This window comes from Loxodonta africana, chromosome 19, assembly GCF_030014295.1.
Source record: "Loxodonta africana isolate mLoxAfr1 chromosome 19, mLoxAfr1.hap2, whole genome shotgun sequence".
Taxonomy (NCBI): domain Eukaryota; kingdom Metazoa; phylum Chordata; class Mammalia; order Proboscidea; family Elephantidae; genus Loxodonta; species Loxodonta africana.
In genome coordinates this window covers 71122514-71142809 of record NC_087360.1, presented here as the reverse complement: position 1 = coordinate 71142809, position 20296 = coordinate 71122514, and the positions used below count along the sequence as shown (strand labels likewise).

Below are 20296 nucleotides of genomic sequence, written 5' to 3'. Positions count from 1 at the left end.
TATTTCAGTTGTGAATATTATTCAGGCATGACTACGGTAGAAGACATGAAGAAGTAATCATATATTTGGACATATTACATATTGAGGTACTATGGATGCGTCGGGACCTCTGGTGGCTCAATGGTAAAGAGCTCAGATGCTAACCAAAAGGGCAGCAGTTCAAATCCACCAGCTGCTCCTTGGAAACCTTATGGGGCAGTTCTACTCTGTCCTATAGGGTTGCTATGAATCAAAATCGACTTGATGGTGATGGGAATGAATGCATCAGCCACAAATGCAAACTGATTCAGGGAGAGTTGTATTCGTAACTCAGATACTACAAAGTACATTGCATTGGTGACGAGATTTTCTGTAAAGGTCAATGATTCTTGGTTGAGTTTTAAATAAGTTAAATTCCTGGAGAATTCAATATATATATATATATATGAAAACGGTAAAAGATACATTAAAAAATAAACTTTACTTTTTAGAGCCGTTTTAATTTACAGAAAGTACGGAGTTCCCATATCCCCCTACCATGTGCATACTGCTCCTATTATTAACATCTTGCATTTCACTGGTACAATTGTTATAATTGATAAAGCAATATTGATGGATTATTATTAACTGAAGTCCATAGTTTACATGAGGGCTCACAGTTTGTGTTGTGTAGTCCTATGTGTTTTGGCAAACGCATAGTATTGTGTATCCACCATTGTATCATGAGTCCAGCATTACAGTATGATACAAAATAACTGCCCTAAAAATGCCCACGTGCCACCTTTTCTTTCCTCCCCCACTCTTTCTGAACTCCTGGTAACCAGTGATCTTTTCACCGTCTCTATAGTTTTGGGGCCCTGGTGGCACAGTGGTTAAGAGCTTGGCTGCTAACCAGACGGTTGGCAGTTCAAATCCACCAGCAGCTCCTTGGAAACCCTATGGGGCAGTTCTACTCTGTCCTGTAGGGTTGCTATGAGTTGGAATTGACTTGATGGCAATGGGTTTGGGTTTTTTTTTTTTTTTTTTTAATAGTTTTTCCAGGGTTCCCTGGTGGTACAGTGGTTAAAGTGCTGCAGTGCTAACCGAGAGGTCAGCAGTTGGAACTCGCCAGCCACTCTGCGGGAGAAAGATGTGGCAGTCTGCTTCCGTAAAGAACACAGCCTTGGAAACCCTGTAGGCCAGTTCTGCCCTGTGTTTTAGGGTTCTTATGAGTTGGAATTGACTTGACAGCTGTGGGTTTGGCTTGAGTTTTTTATTAGTCAGAATTGTCTCGACCGCAATGAGTTTGGTTTTTTAATAGTTTTGCCAAGAGACCCTGGGCAGTGTAGATGGTTAGTGTGCTCGGCTGCTAACTGAAAGGATGGCAGTTCAGGTCCACCTAGAGCCGCCTGGGAGGAAATGCCTGCCTATCTGCTTCTGAAGACTCGGCCATTGAAAGTCCTCTGGTGTACAGCTCTCCTCTTACACACGTGGCACTGTGTGTCAGAGTCGACTCCATGGCAACTAGTTTTTATAGTTTTGCCTTATCAAGACTGTCATATAGTTGGAATCATGTACAGTCATGTGCTGCAGACTGTGAGTTCAGGCAGCGTCTGGCCACATATATGTCCGTGATCCCATAAGTTCAGAAACCCTGATAGGACAACGGGCTGTAGCGGATGTAACGGGATGTAGTGAACGCAGCAGCTTCCCGCATAGAGCCTGTGTACTTCGTGTCTCTAGTATAGAAGACGATTGCCCTGCCGGGTGTGTAATGGTGCGTGCCTCGAACTTTCAATACAACAGGCCTTACGGGGTTGCCTCGTAACTGCAGGCTGTATGTAAGCCGGAGGTTCCTATCCCGGGGCGGCCTGGCTGCACAGAGTGTGGCGTTTGCACAATGCCCAAATCACATAACGTCCTTTTTCCCCGAACATGTCATGGACATTAAGCTATGCATGACTGTAGTATGTAGCTTTTTCAGACTGGCTTCTTTCACTTAGCTCTGTGCATTTAAGGTTCTTCCATACCTTTTTGTGGCTTGATAGCTCATTTTCTTTTTATCGCTGGATAATACTCTGTTGTGTGACCATATCACCATGTATTTATCCAGTCACCTATTGAAGGATGCCTTGGTTACTTCCAAGCCTGGGCAACTACTAATAAATCCGCTGTAAGCATTCCTGTCCTGTGTTTTACGTCAGCACATGTTGTCGTCTCATTTGGGTGATACTTTGTTTTGTTATGTAACATGGAGGTAGGGTCTAGGCTTCTTTAATTATTTTCATGTTTTTCAGTGATGTGAATGTTGGCAAGGACATTTCACATTTGGCCAGGGAGTTGGGACAGTTCTTTGTAGTGAGGACCTACCCCTGCACTGCAGGAAGGGTAGTGTTCCTGGCTCCCACCCACTAAGTGCTACAAGTGTCCCTCATCATTAAAACAGTAAGACGGTCCAAATCCACCAACCCTGGAGGTGGTACCACTGTACTGTAGAACGATTGGCAAAAGAAACTACTTAGCCACATCCTCTAATTGGCCAGACCTTATTGGCACACACACACAAAAAGATAAAAAAAAAAAAAGTGTTTGCACATAGATATATGTTACTAAACTGGCTTCTTAAAAAGTTCTATCAATTTATATCTTACTATACCCTTGACAACACTAAGCATTGTCATACTTTTTTTTTTTTTTTAACTATACACACAAAAGCGTGCACAAAACGTGAGTGTAAAGCTGGATGGATTTTCACAGCGTGAATGTACCTGTGTAATAGCAGCCCTGGGGGTAAAATGGTCTGAGGATGGGCTTGGTGACCCTTGACACAAATGTGAAAGTAGGCTTTGAGCTAACCTAGATGGACTAAAAAAATAGAGTAAAAGTCTTCTACAGAATTTTAAGAATATTCATAATTTAAAGATTCCTCAGCCTACTGACAAACTGTTTCCAGCATGTGATGATACTTGTAAAATTTAAACAAACAAAAAAAACAAAAAAAAAAAAAGGAGGGGCTATTTTAGCAACAGAGGGTGAGTCCAAATTCTTTTATTTTTATAATGACAGTTTTAAAAAGTCACAGTTAATTAGTGACCCTGATGTAATGAGTAAATAAATTACTTTTTTTTTTTTTTTTAAAAAAAAGAACCAAAGTATTTATTTCATATGGCAAATACAAGGAGCTTACATCTAATGGCAGCGTCATTTCAAATGTTTCGAGGCATTTTCTTCCTGTGTTTATTACTGGATGGTAACTGACTTTATCCCTCCATGTAAATATTGGGCACACTTTCTTGACTGTACTTGATACTTAAATCTTTCTTTTCCTTTATCTGAGCAAAAACGTTTTCCACTTTCTAAATCAGGTTCTATAAAATGGAAAAATTGTTTAGTCTGACTTTGACAAATGAAAACCCGGTGTAACTGTCTTGACTTTATAGAAGCCATTTTGTGGTTTGTTTTCTTAACTGTTGATACAGAGACAAGAGGGAATGTACTCCCTGTTCCTCAACAGCAACTGGTGATCTAATGAGGTGTAAATATTTCCTTAAAGACCAATCTAGTTCGAATTAAAATTAGAGGAGGAAGAAATAGGATTTTGAATATTAAACAGAAAATGTATGTTTCTTTGTCATTTAACATTTATTACAAAGGGAGTAGAAATGTGTTAATGGGTAGATGTGGCTTTGTGGATATTGGAAACTGCATAAATTTAACACCATATGTAAGAATCCCTTGATATTGTTAAAGAATGTCAGGATTTTCCCATCCCAAAGGGAATAGCACAGCATCCTGTAATTTCTTCCATAAAGTACAGTAAAACTGAAACCTTTAAAAGTCTCGTAGCGTTAGAAAGTAGGTCTGTACAAAATGGGAGAATTAGAAAATTATGTCAAGATGGGCTACTGTGCTAGGTGCCTGTCTGATTTTGAGGCTGCCTTCTGTACATCAGCCAAGATGCAGGTGTGACTCAGATTTTTAATTCAGCAAAATTATAAATGGTATTTAATGGCCCTTTAGAGATGCTCACACATGTCTGGAACCACTAGTGTTAAATTGGTGAATGATGAATCTTTTGGCCAGGAAACAAAAGTTACTTCGAAAACCTCAAAGCTGATGCATAAAAATGTCATAAACTCATTGCTGTCACATCGATTCAACCCATAGCAACCCTACAGGACAGAGGAGAGCTGCCTCATAGGGTTTCCTTGAAGTGGCTGGTGGATTCGAACTGCAGACTTTTTTTTTAGTAGCCGAGCCCGTAACCACCGTGCCACCAGGGCTCTAAAGGTGCCATTGTTAAGTTTTATTTCATTGAAAATAATTTTATTATCATTGTTAAGTTCTGTTTGCTTGTTTTATATTTTGGATGGAAGTGGATTGGTAGTGCTTAAGATGTTGAAACTAAGATATACAAAGTAACTATATCCCTCTACTATTTTGGACTTCAGTTTTTCCTAATGTTTTTAAAGATAATAATGAACAAGCCACATCCTTTACCAAGTGCCTTTTTATCTCTTCCAGCCCTGCTTGTGTGATTTCCTTTATGTCAGGAAAATAGATATAACATGAGTTATTTTCCGAGACAACCCCAAGCTTATCTTACTGTTACTTTGAGTATCTTTTGGGTATAACTGGGTCTTTTTAAACCTAAGTGGGGAAAATATGGGAGCTGTAATATAATAGAAATTTTCTCATGGGTTTTATAAGCGCAGGTCAATGGATTAGCAGTTCAAATGATGTCCAGTGGTGGTAGCTTTGCTGACAGTGCAGTTAGGGGGAAAAATGTCCTTAAGCTGTGCCTTTGCTACCATGAATAAAAATATCACTTTAAAATACTCCAAAAACAAAACTCTCCAAACTTCTTAGGTTTTTAAAAGATTTTGGCAGCCATCATTGTCAGTTAAAAGTTTTAGGATTGGCCAATTTTGTTACTTTGAAGTTTTAACTTTAGGTAAGTTTAAAATACTGAGCATAGTGACACAATTTTCTGTTTTTAAGCTCAGACCTGATGCAGAAATACCAAATGACCTTACATTTGATAATGAAACATTTTTGAATGGCCTTAATGGCGACTCTTTGACATTAGGATTTGGCAAAATGTCAAGGATATGGGGTTCTGGGCTATGTGTTAAATTTAGGTTTTCCTCACAGCACCAGCACAATGCTTACCACATATTACGTTCTTAAATTTCTTTGAATGTGTAAAATAATGTCATTGTTTCTTGTGCACTGTTCAGGGGAAAGAATATGCTGAAATTTACTAAATAGGTTCATGTTACTTAGTTTAGTAATTAGAGAAGAACAATTTGTCAGGGTAACTTTTTATTGCCACCTGCTTGCCCTTACCCCTCCCCTAACGGTACCTCCATGAACTGAGTTGCTAAAGCTAGACATCTGGGAGCCAGTCATCCTTACTTTAAGACCTATACCAGTTCTCAATTCTTCAATCTGCCAATATCCTAATCCAAGCCACCATCAATTCTTGCCTACGCTACAGCAAGAATTGTACTTAACTGATCTCTCTGATTTTGCTCTTGACCCTCTCCAATCTATTTTCCACACAGCTGACTGATGATCCTTTTAAGACTTAAGTAGAATCAAGTAATTTCCCTTAAATGGCTTCCCACGTACTTGTGATAAAATCTGAACTTCTTACCCATGACTTACAAAGCTGTGGCAGATACTGTTGGTTATCTTCCCAAAATTCAGTTTTTCCTCAATCTTCACGAACAGACCCCAGATTTTATGGAAGGCAGCCGTGTGCCCAGCTAAAAAAGACATTATCTTACATCCTTTCTGTAGCTGGGCAGATGGCATGTTTCTGGCTAATAAGTTGTTTAGATATAAAAGTACCTGGGGAGACTGTTCCTTCCTTACTAATAAAAAGGCTAAGGAAAGCCTCTTTCCCCATTTGCCCTCTCTCCCTTCTTCTCTGGGAACCAGTACTCTTTTTGTGACCAGGAAGTGACAAACAAGTGGAAGAAAGCTTATACGTGCTCAGGAAGCCGTAGTGGGAAGACTTTTTAAAGAGCTTCAGTTCCTAATAGCACTGTTACACTGGTGTATGAGCTTGGATTGCGTACGCCTAGACAAGTTGTGTGACACAGGTAGATCCCTACCTTAAGCCTCCCCTGGTGCTCTAGTGGCTAAGTGCTTGGCTGCTAACCAAAAGGTCTGCAGTTTGAATCTACCAGCTGCTCCTTGAAAACCCTATGGGGCAGTTCTGTTCTTTCCAGTAGGCTCGCTATGAGTCCAAATCAACTTGATGGCGGTGGGTTTTTTCTTTTTTTTGCGGGGGGGGGGGTGTAAGCCTCCCCCAGTTAGGTTTCTGCTATTTGTAACTGAATGCATTCCTAACTGATATAAAGACCCTGCATGATCTAGCCCTTGCCTCTCTTTCTGACCTCATCTTCCCCTAAGCTAACAGGCAGATCTTAACTGACGAACTCCTGCTAAAATCTAAACTCTTTCTTGTAACTCTGAAGGCTCAATATAATCTGGCTGTGCTGACCTCCCATAACCTACTTCTGTCCTCTCAGCAGAACAGCAACAAAAACCTTAAACTACCCAGTAATCCCTGAAAATATGTGCAAGATATTAATGGAGAAAAGCACAAAATAGAAGGGTATAGAAGACATGAATTGATGGAGAGGTATACCTTATGTATGGATTAGAAGATTCAATATTATAAAGCTGTCAATTCCCTGGAATTAGTTTTTTTTTTTTTAAATAATATTGTGTTTTGGTGAAGGTTTACACAGCAGTTTAGGTCCCCGTTCAACAATTTCTACACGAATTGTTAAGTGACATTGGCTACATTCTGCATAATACATGGCCATTCTCAGTGTTTCCATTCTGGTTGTTCCATTTCCATTAATTTAATTTCCCTGCCCCTTTGCATTCTTATCGTTGTTTTAAAGTTTGGTCTCATATAGGTGGTTTTTTAAAGGAGCACAGTACTCATGGGCGATATTCTTTATTTTGCGAGCCAATCGGTTATTTAATTGAAAGATGACCTCAGGGCCTAGTTTCGGTCAGAATTAATTGAAATCGAAAAGCTATTAAAAAAATTCTAATAGATTTTTTTTCACGGAACTTATTGATAGTCATATTGAAGATAAAAAAGCAATAATAGACTCCCTGAAGGCAGCAGCTGGCCCGAGGGTGGCGACGACCTCCAGGGTGCTTCCTGCAGGTTGCGGGGCCTTGAGGAGGGTGTGGCCGCTGCGGACGCGGACGTCATTTCAGCTGTTGGACTGAATTACTGTGGAGATCTTCCTGCAACGGGAGACAAGGGCAGCAGAGTTGCTATTTTTCAGGGGGAACAAGAGAGTAAGAGTCACCTTCATCCTAGGGGATAATGTAGTGTTTACAGTACCGTTCATAGTCCTGCACTAGACAGAGTCTGACTAGCTGAAAAGTCCAGAAATCGAGGAAAGAAATTAGTAAAATTGGGTGGTTACCACAAGAGAATACTACTGCTCATTTTCCACTCTCTACAAATGACAAAACGATTAAATTATAGAAAATAAGTGAATGGAATAAAAGAGCAGGTTTTAACTTGAAAGGCAAAGATGGATGACTTCGAAATCCGTTAGAATTACAGCACGGCGGGCCCCCATACTGAAGCCCATGGACCTTATGCCAGGAGCAAGTTCGTGACAGATATTGCAAACACTCGCACATATCATTGAAACTCCGTTTCAGTAAATAGTGATCACAAAACATTTTTCTGTAGATGACCTGAGAATTCATCTCCGGCAAATAGAAATCACGGATAGAAGTTTGAATTTTGTCGGCATTAAGCCTGCTAACTTGTAGGAGCAGATGACAGTGATTGTCACGGTGGAATTTCACCCGCACCAGTTTAATGTCATTGTCGCAGCAGCAGCAAAGGCACTGTAAGACTGTGTGATAGGAGTTCTTTGGCCCTTTACAGTAGACATCGTAAAGTTTTTGAAGAGCTTGATCTCTTCCATATCTGACGAAAAATTTAGTTATAGCAGTTGGTACGTGATGACCAGGGCTGTCAGTGAAGTTGTCAACAGTATCCCAGGCCTGTTGAAACTTACCAGGTTCAGGAATATCTTTAAAGCAAGCTTTACTCTCCGTGTGGAAATGACTGCTTTCTTGACAAGTTTGAGTTTGCTGAAATGGTTCTGATAGTGCTATGATGACTGGATCCTACAACAATCTCTTCAGAATATTTGATAGAAATACATGGAGGGGTATTACATTGGACGCTTCAAGAGAGATAAGCAAACATGAACCATCTTAAAGCCTTGGAAAGTATGTACAGATAGCAAGAGAAGGAAGGCTGAGGTTAGTGTTGACTGTCTGGACTTGGGTAAGATTCTTCACAGGACCCAGCACCCCGTGGGGAATACTATTGCTGTAGTTGCCACCAATAAATTGTGTATTATAGAACAAAATTAACAAAGCAGGCTCATTTGAGGACCTTTTTCTCATCTTGCTTGCATAGTTAAACCTGGCTGTTTTTCTGTCAGAGAGAAGGCATTGTTGTCCTCTCTGTTGAGAACAGCTGTGCATTACTAGTCCCTTCGTAGATGGGAGAAGCTGGCCTCAGGTTTCACGTCACTGAGGTGAGATCAGAGTATTACTGCTTAAATTAAAAGAAAAAAAAACCCTGGAAGCAGAATTGATGGGCATTGATCGGTAAAGGCTATTATAGAAAACAAATGTATGTATTTAAGTCTGAGCCTTCTTTTCCAGTTTCTAGACCAGAAAGTCTATCACCGTTCCAGCCTCACTGAGTTTTACTCTCCCTCTCTTTCTTCCTCTCCCTTGAATATGACAAACTTGTTTTAGCCTAAGGTTCATTGCACTTGCTATGTGCTGTGCCTAAAGATCTCTGCCCCAGATCTCCACATGCCTAACTCCTTCTGTCACCCAATTCTTAGTTCAAAAGTGAGCAACTCAGAGGCTTTCACAAACCACTATTTAAAGTCACCCGTGCGCACACACAAACACCCTCCCCTTCACTTTAACATCCAGTTGCTTTCCTGCACTTAATGGTTACCTGAAAGTGCCCTGTTCGTTTGTTTACTTCTCCTTGATGTTGCCTCCCAAGTCATGATGTTCCAGGAAGGAGTCCCATGACCGTCTGTACCTGCAGCACCTAGAATAGTGCCTGATACACAGTCAAGAATCCACTGACGCACATAAGACCAAATGTTAGGTACCTACCATTATTATTGTTATTTTTATTACTGTCAAGAACAGGTGATATAGTGTACCTTGAACAAAAATAATTTTTCTGTAAAAGTTAAATTAGACCTCTCTTACAACTCTTAGATTGGAAGTCTGTTAACACGTACTATATGCTGGTAAAAATTAGAGCATTACACTGTCTTAATTTTTGGTGATCTTTGCTTGATCAGAGAGAGAAGATACTTCACAGTACTGAGCCATAAATATGTGTATAAGTAGCAGCATTATTCCTTTAAAAAATTGTGACTCCACTGCTTTTTTTGGATGTGCTAGCTTGATGGAATGGAGTACTGAAAATCGTGTCTGCAATATATGGCTATAATGCTTTCAATGGGGAATATTTCCCTGAGAGTCACTTTAGTGATAAGTTACCTTTTAAGTTCTATTTAATTCTTGGTTCTTCTAATTTACCCTGATTATTATTTCTATTTTGGTTCCTTAGAGCCAAGTAGGCAAATCACCTGTAGGGATAATTCTGGCTACAAACCTTGGTTATAAAACAAAGGCCCTGTATATAACCTTCAGAGATAATGAATTATCTTCATGTATGAAAAAAAAATGGATAAGCATTTAACAGTGGTAAAATGGTGAATAACCAATTATGATTCACACTAGTAGATTGAATACAGTATATGTTTTAAGTAAACCTTACATATATTTTTCTAAATTATAGTGGTTAAATAGAGGACTAATTTGATTTATGGATAATAAAACCTCTAATGTATTTCAGTAAATTCAAAATCAGATTAGAAGAGATGCCCTCATAATTGCCCATAGAAGTCTCTTTTCAGTCGTTATCAAAATTGAGCTCTTTACTCATTTTGATTGCTAGCTTCCACCTCCTTTTATAAAAAGGTGTGTACACATACACATCTATATTTTATACAAAATTCTGTTTTTATCTAATAAGAAAATGGATAGGAAAATATCTTGTGATCTTACTACCTAATGACTTATTTTCTATCCATCTATACCCCTGTATTTTCTTTTGTATTTTTTTTCTAAAATACTAAGAACAACTTCTCATGTTGTTAAATTTTCTATAAGATCCTTTTTAATACAGAATGATAGTATATGAACTTGCTGTAATTTATTTAATAGAATCCCAGTTGTATGTCTAAATTGTTTTCAGGATTTTCTACTATAAATAGTGCTATGATAAACATTCTTGATGTAAAATCTTTGTTCATATATTAATACTTTTTATAATAAAGTTTGAAAAGTGATGTTGAGTCAGAGGGTATAGACGTTAACTGCTGCAGTTTTTTCTAAATGTGATACTAATTATATTCACATTGTTAATGTGTGATCACAGTTTTCACTTAAAACGGTCTCATTAATACTGAACCTTTTTATTTTATTTTATATTTTAGATCAAAGGTTTTGATAAAAAAGTATATACTCAATAATTTTGTGAAAATCTGTATATAGATAGAACAGAAATTAGAATGTTAATAGTTTTCAAAGAGGCAAGTTGGGATCTAAGGCATGTGTTTTTATTGTTGTAAAGAATACATAAAATGTAGAGACAGGTTTTTAAAAAGAAAACTAAGTCGTCTGTAATAACATCACATGGATTACTTCATTTTTGTAGTTTTCTCTTTGTTTTGTTCACGTGCTCCCAAATGATTACATCGCACTTGCACACTGAAATAGTATAGACGTATAGTGAAGCATGGAAACCCTGGTGGGCGTAGTGGTTAAGTGCTACGGCTGCTAACCAAAGGGTGTAGGTAGTTCGAATCCGCCAGGCGCTCCTTGGAAACTCTATGGGGCAGTTCTGCTCTGTCCTGTGGGGTCGCTATGAGTCGGAATCGACTGGACGGCACTGGGTTTGGTTTTTGGTATAGTGAAGCATCTAGCTCTTTTCATTTGTTTTATAAAATAAACACTGTCTTATTTTGCTTAACAGTTATTATAATGGATACTTTAAAAATACCAAGTGATAAGTTAAAAATTATTTCATTTTAGCTTTAGTTGATGATTAATGAAAAAAGGGAAGTAGTTCTCAAACATTGTTAGAGCACTGATTAGGGAAAGAATATTGAGGTTAGAGACTAAAACAAAACCTAATAACTGCAGGTTCTGCAGGTATTAAAAAAAAAAAAAAAAACTAGCACGATGGTGACAGTTACTTTAGCACATACCCTGTACTTTCGATGTTGCAGTTACCAATACAAAACTGTCCTCTTTTTCACCAAAAATATTTAGTTTAATTTGAAGGATACTTTCCATAGAAACCTGATTCTGATCTTGTGATACAATCTGTGGAAACATATCTTTTACTTTGGAGACTTTTTCTTAGAGCCTGCTTTACTGAAATGCGTACATTTCTATAGACATATCTTGAAATGAGTTTTTTTAGCTTTTTCCATGTGGTTCTCATTTATTTAGTTTATGTATGCATAAAATGGAGGAAGATACGACTCCCTCACTGCCTTTTAGTTGTATTTAAGATGCCATTTTCTAATAATATTACTCAGTAGGTACCAGTATGGTGGCAGTGACAACCAGCCAGTAAGATCTAATGAGATAAAATGCCACTGTTTACAGTTTCCTTTTAACCCATTGCAATCTCACTTGTAATTTAATCACCATACTAATATTACTTTAATTATCAATGACCATTTTTATCTTCTCCATTGATCTTGCTAAGTCGTTATCATGCTAGGCTTCTTTGCCTAATTCTGTTGACCACCTGTTTTGAAACTTGCCCCTTGATTTTAATAACATTGTGCTTTCTTGATACTTCTTACTTTTTGCCTAGTCTTTACACTGCTTTAGATCCTTTTTCTTTCTGTTTTTTCCCCCTTTCTTGTCTGAAAATTTTTATGCTTCTTACCAGTGCTCTGATTCTGTATTTCCAAATGTCTGTATTTCTACTTGTTCGTCAGTCGTTTCCTAAAATTCAATAATCTCAAGCTTGAGTTGTTCACTTCTTAACTACCCATTTCATTAGTTTGACCATCATTTCCCAGAGGAGATGTTTTGGCATCATCTTTGAGTCTTCCTCTTCAAAATCTCCTGCAACCAAACTGTTAACCGTGTATTTCTGGTATTTTTGTATTCCGCTCCAAATTCCCAAATGTAATGTTTAGTGTTGTGATTTGTCTTAAATTCATTCGTCAACAGTATTTAAATAACCTTTATCTCTTAAAATATTGAGATGAGTTTTGTATACATAATTTTGTCTTGTGAAGCATGAGGGGAAAATGAGTGCCATGGTTATGTGTCTCATTCTTTTTTGTATTTCCTGCATAGTTTCCCCACACATAATAGGTTTTTAAGAAAAAAAAAAAAATTTTTTTAAATAAACTTTAAAGGAAGAGCTTTCTTAATTCTGTGCTCTGTGAGATGAGAGAATCAGTTTGAATGGTAGCCTTTTTTTTTTTTTTGGTTTTTACTCTTTTTGCTATAGTATACGGTACTTGATTTTTTCATGTTTACTAAAGGAATTCTAATGATTCTTTTTTAAATGTTGATTTCATGTATAAGACAATTTTCCTCTTTCTTTTTAGGTTTTGGGAGGAAGGATGTCGTAGAACACTTACTACAGATGGGTGCTAACGTCCATGCTCGTGACGATGGAGGTCTCATACCACTTCATAACGCCTGTTCTTTTGGCCACGCTGAGGTAGTAAGTCTGTTACTGTGCCAAGGAGCCGATCCAAATGCCAGGGATAACTGGAACTATACCCCTCTGCACGAAGCTGCTATTAAAGGGAAAATCGATGTATGTATTGGTAAGTACTATTTGATGATATTGAATATTATCTGACAGCTATATAATTTTAATAAAGGTTTACAATTCATTTTTCTTTTTTGCTGTGACAGAAATAGCATTCCCTCAGAATAGATAAAGAAGGGTTATTGCTTCTTTACTCTGAGAAGCAATTCTTTTCCACCCGGAGGGAAGTAGAGAGGTGGTAATCTGAGGTTGGCTAAGGACAAGGTCCACATCAACTCTCCAAATCAAGGGCAAGTGCTAACTGCTGTGAAACAAAATTTGATGGATTACTGTTGCCAAATTTAATTTACAGTTTCTTTAAAACACTGCAAATTTTCTGTCTTTGCATCAATGAGACCTATGCTAAGGAAGGGATCAGATAAACACCTGAATAATTAAAAAGAAAAGATCCCTCGCCCAAAGGAAATTAAAGTGTAGTATGGAAAAGACTTCCTTGGGCCAGAACAACCTAATTTTTTTTCTCAAAGTAAAAATTTAATAGATGAATTAAATATGACATGCAATCACATGTGAGAAATACCCCCAAATAGAGGGCAAGAATGTTGAGACATGGAAATCATGAAGAAAAAGGTAAATAAATCCAGGAAAGTCAACACTGTTTTAAAAGTTTACGTGTGATAGGAGTTCCAAAAGTGAGGGGGGGAAAAAAAAAGAACTGATAGAAGAAATCGGTAATAATTAACTAAATGATAGGAAAAAATTCCCTAAGTAGAGAAAAACCTAAGTCTTGAGTTTGAAAATGTCAGAGTTTCATGCTGATTGATGAGAAAAGACCCACCAAAGTAGTTATATACTGAGGTTTTCTAGGCAGAATGAATGACTTGCTTATAAAGGGGGGAAAAAAAATGAGGCAAAGAACTTGTCATTTACGATATGGAAAGCATGAAGACAATGGAATACCTTCTAAAGACTACTAGAAGAAAAGATTAAACTGTAATTCCCTTGATAAAGAGCAGCTCATCAGCTTTTGGGGAGTAAAAAAAGCTAAATGGAGCAAATGACATTATAGTAGAGAAAGCTCCTGCCACTTGCTTTCTTTTTCTTCTATATTTTTCAATAATTCTTGGCCTCATTTGGCTTATGTGCAGAGACTGAGGGGATCCTTACTGAGTATCTGTATAGTATATGCTCAGTAATTAGCAGCTGCTTGTTTTTATTTTGAAAATATGATTAGAAATAATTTTCCTCTTGTATTACATATTGATTTACTGATATTTCTATATTTACTATAAATGCAGGAGAAATATAGATCTGATGGTATTCTTTAAAACAAAACTGGCCATCTAAATGAACTAATTAAACAGAAACAGCTGTGAGTCTCATTTTCCCATCTCAGTTCAGAACTTTCAATTAATTATTTAATATGTAATATGATTTTCTTTTATAACTGGAAATTTCCTGTTATAAAATTATGTTTTTTCTTTTCTTGTTCTTCCTTTGCCATAGAAAGGTAAAGGAGACATGCCTTAGCTTGTGATCATTCAACGAGATGAAACTTTATTTTGTTCAATCAAATGTAATATGTCAACCCGGTTAAGATCTTGGTTAAAAAAAATGTTAAAGGAGACTATTACAGTATGCAGTATATATGATTTATGTATAAATACATGTGTGCACGTGAGCGTGCATGTGTATGTATGAAATTATATACAGCCCAATTGGATGAGTTTTTAAATTGTGGGCTGGTAAAAATGAACAAAGGTGTTATTGGGGATATGGAGTTACCAGCAAGAGGGACGAATGCTCATGGAGTAGGAATAATTGAGGGCCATTGTGGTCTGCTGCAAGGAGCAGTGATAGGAGTCAGGGGACCTGGAGGCTACTCTTGGGTCTCCTGTTAGTAAGCATTTTGATTTGGAACAGATTACTCTCTGTTGCAGTTGCTTTGTTTATAAAATGGAAAAAGTGAACTTTTCTATTCATTTTTAGCTTACTGCAGTTTTATAGAGTTAACATGAGATGTTAGAGTGCCATATAATGTGTTGCAGTTGTGCTTTTAAAACTTATTAGGATTGTAAGAAGTGACGTGACGTGTAATATGTGGTAGGTCAAATAATGCTTCCCCCCCCCGCCGCCCACCAAGATGTCCACATCTTAATTCCCAGAGCCTGGGAATGTGTTACTTTACATGGTGTCATGGATTGAATTGTGTCCACCCAAAATATATGTCAACTTGGTTAGGCCGTGATTCCCAGTGTTGTGTGGTTGTCCTCCATTTTGTGATTGATATAATTTTCTTATACGTTGTAAATCCTTATCTCTGCCTTTGGTTGATAAGGCAAGATTGGATTATGTTGAAGAGGATTATGGTGGGATGTAACACCCTTGCTCAGGTCACATCCCTGTTCCAGTGTAAAGGGGGTTTCCCTGGGGTGTAGCCTGTACCACCTTTTATCTTACAAGAGATAAAAGGAAAGGGAAGTGAGCGGGGTGGAGGGAGACCTCATACCACCAAAAAAGCAGCACCGGGAGCAGATCACATCCTTTGGCCCTGGGGCCCCTGCACCTGAGAAGCTCCTCAGCCGGGGGAAGATTGATGACGAGGACCTTCCTCCAGAGCCAACAGAGAGAGAAAGCCTTCCCTGGAGCCGATGCCCTGAATCTGGACTTCCAGCCTGCTAGGCTGTGAGAGACTAACTTTCTCTTTGTTAGAGCCGTCCGCTTGTGGCGTTCTGTTACAGCAGCACCAGGTGACTGAGACACGTGGCAAAGGGGAATTAAGGCTGTTAATCACCTAGGAATCAAGGCTGTGAGTCAGCTGCTCTTGAGACGGGGAGATCCTCCTGGATTACCCATCCGAGTGGGCTCCACAGTCACCACCGGTAAACCAGTTGCTTTTGAGTCAATTCTGACGCGTGGCAACCCCATGTGGTTCAGAGTAGGACCGTGCTCCACAGATAGGGTTTTGAGGCTGTGACCTTTCGGAGGTAGATTGCCAGGACTTTCTTCCGAGGCACCTCTGAGTGGGTTGAAACCGCCAACCTTTCGGTTACTAGTCAGGCACTTAGCTGTTTGTGCCACCAGCACTGCCTAAAGACATCTCACGGGTTCTTAAAATTGGAAGAGGGAGGCAGAGAGGAAGTCAGAGTGACGTGGTGTGAGAAGGAGTCAGCCTGCCATTGCTGACTTTCAGGAGGGAAGAAAGGAGGCAGGCATCTTCTAGCAGCTGGAAAAGGCCAGGAAATGGCTCTTCCCCTGGAGCTGTCCATAAGGAATACAGTTCTGCTGACGCCTCGGTTTAGCTCCACGAGACCAGTGCCAGGCTTCTGACCTTCAGAACTGTCGAGTGATAAATTGGTAGTGGTGGCGTTTGAAGCCGCTGAGTTTGTGATAATGTCTTACAGGAGCAATGGAAAACAAGTATGTGGTAGAACATCTCACATCAGGCTTTCGAAGTTTTTTTAGATTTTAGCGTCTGCTGAAAAGAGAGGTAGAATAGTTGCTGATAAAATTAAAACTGCTTTCTTGGCAATGCTTTTTCTTGGTAATACTTAAATTATCACCCACTTAGGATAAGTAGCAATTTACATTGGTAAATAGAGAAGAATATTACTTATACTCTTAAAATAACAATTCTAATAAAGAGGATAAATTAATAAATCTGTGGTGGACTTGTGTTTGTACTTAAATCACTGTTTTACTTGAAGTAAGTGTATGATTGACACAAAGCTTAAAAGAAAATAAATTTTGTGTAGTTGCTTAAACTGAACATTTCTTTTTTATCTTTGTTGTCATCAGGAGCTACATAATGGAAGCTTGAAAAGCCTTGTATCACCTGACCACCAGATAGTTTGGTATATTTAAAAATGGGGATTTTACTGTTTTCAGCGTGAGACATGATTAAATACTTGAGTTTGAATGGAAAACTAAGGCCTTAAGGTCTCATCCTCACCTGGCTCTCAATCGCTGTTACCTTAGTCAGACCTGTAATATAGGTACTTCCGATGAATCTATTTCTGAGATAAGTAAAGCTGCTATTAGAAAGGTTTACTATATGAAGTATTTTGAGAACATTCAAACCCTAGTGAACTGTTTGGTCTGTGGTTTATTCAGTGCCATGAAAACAAAGCAAAGGTGATGTTCAAGCCCCACTGCCTCATTTCAAGCTAGACTAGGGAGAGGAAGCTTATCAAGGCGAGAGGAAATATTTAATGGAGTGAGAAAAAAATGACAACATTAAAGACATTGATATTATTGTCATAGAGAATTAAATGCATGGCAAACACTCTGGGTATGGGGATTTGCTCTGTTAGTGTTTGTTGACATCTGCATTTACTTTCTATAGTTTGCTTTAGCTTTTCACGAGAAAAGGAAATTTAGTAAGAGTAGAGGAATTCCTTGGTAAGAATAAAGCACGTAACTCTTAAATGTGAACTCTGGAAGGAAATATTTAGTTGCTAAATGGCTGATCACATGGCCACCCAACTGACCCTGGCTCCATCCCTCTGATCTCACTTTCCCCTCGGAGTTATGTTATTCCGTTTCTTGGCTCCTGAGTGACAGTTATAAATTGACGTTTTGTTTAAGAAAACCTGTTTCCAACCATAAAAAAATACTGCAATTCATAAAATCACTAAATAAAAACAAAGTATGTACCTTTATAAACATGAAACTATAAAACCAAATTCTACTGTAAAGCTATATTATAAACGTTCCTTTTGGGGCATTTTTCCACATGGGCAGAACTGAATGAGGCCTTTCCAATTACGACTACAGCAAAATTTGTATTGAAACAACTTTCTTTTCCTGGTCATTCTCCTACAGGCGTGCAAAGACATTCTTATTGCCCTAAGGACTTCCACATTCAAAATTAATTTTATCTTTTTTGAGTATTTTCATTGATGATTTGAGTTCTGATAGTATGCTAGTTCCACGTCCTCTTCTGAAACCGGCCTGAATTTCTGGCAGTTCCCTGTTGATATACTGCTGCAGCCGTTTTTGAATGATCTTCAGCAGAATTTTGCTTGCGTGTGATATTAATGATATTGTTCTATAATTTCCACATTTGGTTGAATCACCTTTCTTGGAAATAGGCATAAATATGGATCTCTTCCAATCAGTTGGCCAGGAAGCTGTCTTCTGTATTTCTTGGCATAGAAGAGTGAGCACCTCCAGAGCTGCATCTGTTTGTTGAAACATCTCAATTGATATTCCATCAATTCCTGGAGACTTGTTTTTCACCAGTGCCTTCAGAGCAGCTTGGACTTCTTCCTTCAGTATCACCGGTTCCTGATCATATGCCAGCTCTTGAAATGGTTGAATATCGACTAATTTTATTGATTGTGTGTTTTATTGATTATGTAAAGGCATTTGACTGTGTGGATCATAACAAACTATGGATAACACTGCGAAGAATGGGAATTCCAGAACACTTACTTGTGCTCATGAGGAACCTTTACATAGATCAAGAGGCAGTTGTTCGGACAGAACAAGGGAATACTGATTGGTTTAAAGTCAGGAAAGGTGTGCGTCAGGGTTGTATTCTTTCACCATACCTATTTAATCTGTGTGCTGAACAAATAATGTGAGAAGCTGGAGCATATGAAGAAGAACGGGGCATCAAGATTGGAGGAAGACTCATTAACAACTTGCGTTATGCAGATGACACAACCTTGCTTGCTGAAAGTGAAGAGGACTTGAAGCACTTACTAATGAAGATCAAAGACCACAGCCTTCAGTATGCATTACACTTCAACATAAAGAAAACAAAAATCCTCACAACTGGACCAATGAGCAACATCATGATAAATGGAGAAAAGATTGAAGTTGTCAAGGATTTCATTTTACTTGGATCCACAATCAACAGCCATGGAAGCAGCAGTCAAGAAATCAAAAGATGCGTTGCATTGGGCAGATCTGCTGCAAAGGACCTCTTCAAAGTGTTGAAGAGCAAAGATGTCACCCTGAAGACTAAGGTGTGCCTGACCCAAGCCATGGTATTTTCAATCGCATCATATGCATGTGAAAGTTGGACAATGAATAAGGAAGACCGAGGAAGAATTGACGCCTTTGAATTGTGGTGCTGGCGAAGAATATTGAATATACCATGGACTGCCAAAAGAACAAACAAATCTGTCTTGGAGGAAGTGCGGCCAGAATGCTCCTTAGAAGCAAGGATGGCGAGACTGCGTCTTACCTACTTTGGACATGTTGTCAGGAGGGATCAGTCCCTGGAGAAGGACATCATGCTTGGCAGAGTACAGGGTCGGCGGAAAAGAGGAAGACCCTCAAAGAGGTGGATTGACACAGTGGCTGCAACAGTGAGCTCAAGCATAACGATGATTGTAAGGATGGAGCAGGACCAGGCAGTGTTTCGTTCTGTTGTGCATAGGGTCGCTATGAGTTGGAACCGACTCGAAGGCACCTAACAACAACAACAACAACAGTATGCTAGTAGATCTCTTTTTAAAATGACAAAGGCTTCCCCCACCCCTCACCCTCCACTAAAAACTTCTGACGTCTTAACTTGTCTGTTAAGTATTTCCGAGGAACATGGCTTTGCTGATGTTGTGTGTTTTGGAGGCACAGGGATTTGTTTCACCCGGTCATGAATTCAGAAGGCTCTGTGCCTCGTCAGTCAGTCCACTGTACCGTATAGTCTTCCTTGATTCAGTAGTATCAGACAGCGTTATTAAATACTTGCTCGATAAGATTGTGTGGGCCCTATTATAAGGACACAAAGGTGTTTGATGTGTGGGAGGGAGGTGAGGTTACCCTTTTAGCTCCTAATCTCTTTTAAGATGATATTCTGCCATACCCAAAAATATATTTAACACTTGTGATGTTAATTGTCTTACATGGTCTAGGAAGCCATCAGTTGTTCACTAAGTACCTACAAAGTAGTCACAAAATTAAAAAATATTTACTAAGTTAAATACATTATACATTTTCTCATCTGTTTCTCTGACTGTAGAATCGATGAATTTTTGCATCATGAATTCATAAAACTTTTCTATCACATGCTTTAAGAAATGTTCCTACCGTGTGGTCTTTGCTGGATTGTTATTTGCCAGTGTGTTGACGTATATTTTTAAATAATGATAGATTTACAGGAAGGTGTAAAAAATAGAATAGAAAGAGCCCATGTACTCTTCATGCAGCTTTCCCCAGTGGTTACATCTTATGTAAGTCTGATGTAATATCAAGACCAGGGAACTACTTACTGTGGACATTTGTGTACAAGTTTTTATTTGGATGAAAGGTTTCCTTTCTCTGGGATGAATGCCCTGGAATATAATCGTCGGGCCATGTAAGTATATGTTTAGTTTTTTTTTTTTAAGAAATTGCCAAACTATTTTCCAGAGTGCTGGACTATTTTCTGTTCCCACCAGCAGTGTATGAGAGACCCAATTCCTC

The 20296-nt window shown here is 38.5% G+C and overlaps 1 protein-coding gene and 1 pseudogene across 1 annotated transcript in view; both read left to right on the top strand.

Moving 5' to 3' along the window:
* The window catches only part of TNKS (tankyrase), a 201564-nt gene that overhangs the window by 20080 nt on the left and 161188 nt on the right, over positions 1-20296 (top strand). Inside the window, exon 2 of the mRNA XM_003412556.4 lies at positions 12711-12935. Coding sequence (XP_003412604.3) covers positions 12711-12935 — 225 coding nt within the window. The remainder of the gene's footprint in view (positions 1-12710; positions 12936-20296) is intronic.
* Positions 92-12753, top strand: LOC111751304 (serine/threonine-protein phosphatase 2A 55 kDa regulatory subunit B delta isoform-like; annotated as a pseudogene).